This window comes from Sinocyclocheilus anshuiensis, unplaced genomic scaffold (genome assembly GCF_001515605.1).
Source record: "Sinocyclocheilus anshuiensis isolate Anshui unplaced genomic scaffold, SAMN03320099.WGS_v1.1 scaffold1623, whole genome shotgun sequence".
Classification (NCBI taxonomy): domain Eukaryota; kingdom Metazoa; phylum Chordata; class Actinopteri; order Cypriniformes; family Cyprinidae; genus Sinocyclocheilus; species Sinocyclocheilus anshuiensis.
Genome location: NW_015553403.1, coordinates 849956 through 850885, shown reverse-complemented (window position 1 = coordinate 850885; position 930 = coordinate 849956). Strand labels below are relative to the sequence as shown.

The 930-nt window shown below is 36.3% G+C and overlaps 1 protein-coding gene across 1 annotated transcript in view; it reads left to right on the top strand.

The window, feature by feature from the left end:
• The window catches only part of LOC107668290 (centromere protein W-like), a 19984-nt gene extending 19270 nt beyond the window's left edge, over positions 1-714 (top strand). Inside the window, exon 3 of the mRNA XM_016460112.1 lies at positions 276-714. Within this exon, the coding sequence (XP_016315598.1) occupies positions 276-302 (27 nt within the window). The 3' untranslated portion in view covers positions 303-714. The remainder of the gene's footprint in view (positions 1-275) is intronic.
• Positions 715-930: the final 216 nt, after the last annotated feature.

Genomic DNA, 930 nt, shown 5'->3' with positions numbered 1-930 from the left:
ATGTGGTATTTTTGAGCTCCAGCACACAAGCATGGAGACGGATGTTTCACATAATATAACACTATATATATATATATATATATATATATATATATATAGGAAGCATAACTACTGTAAATTGACATTGCACATGCAAGGGTCCTTTTTAAAATACAAAAATGAAATAAATACACTGTGGCTATTGCTCGCATGCCAGTGATTATCCCTTCACGTCACATGTCAATGGTGCCGACCCCTGATCTAAATAATTGTATTTTTTCCCTTTGTTGTTACAGAAACTGTTAAAGAGCACACGTGGATGACGGGAGCTCCCCATCACACCCCTTTATTTGTTCAACAGCGTTCACCCTGTGACCTAAAATTTACTTAGTTAAAGTCTTCATTATGTGTGAGCTACGGTATAGAGCACACAACGGATATGGACTGTAGAAGATGAACATTTTACTTTTATTCTTTACTTAGAACTTTTACGTCTACAATTGAATTTATGTTGCCTTGTCTCAGCATTGGGCCCATTATTAGGCTGTGATCCACGATCAGTTTCTCTTCAGGACTGTTGAACTTTTGCTTCTCTTTTTGTGTAAATCATGTATGATGGACAGTATTTAGTTCAGATATCTAAAGCAACACGTGTCCCTCTTCTCTTTGGATCGTATTATGTCTTAATACCTGTTAATAAACAATTTGTACCACTTAACTTGGGTAAAACATGGTCGAGTAACCGTGCAGTGTTTATTTCCTCACTCTGTAAAGCAACAAGATATTTGGCTCTCAGCCATCGACAACATTGGGACCATTATCTTTCACTTGCTCACAAAAGCAGGTTCACTCAGATGATATTTCGCTTTCCTGTGTTGACTCCGTATCAGATGGATGTCTTGTAATGAGATAATCATTTTTATTTCAAATTTAATTACTAATATCTGACTG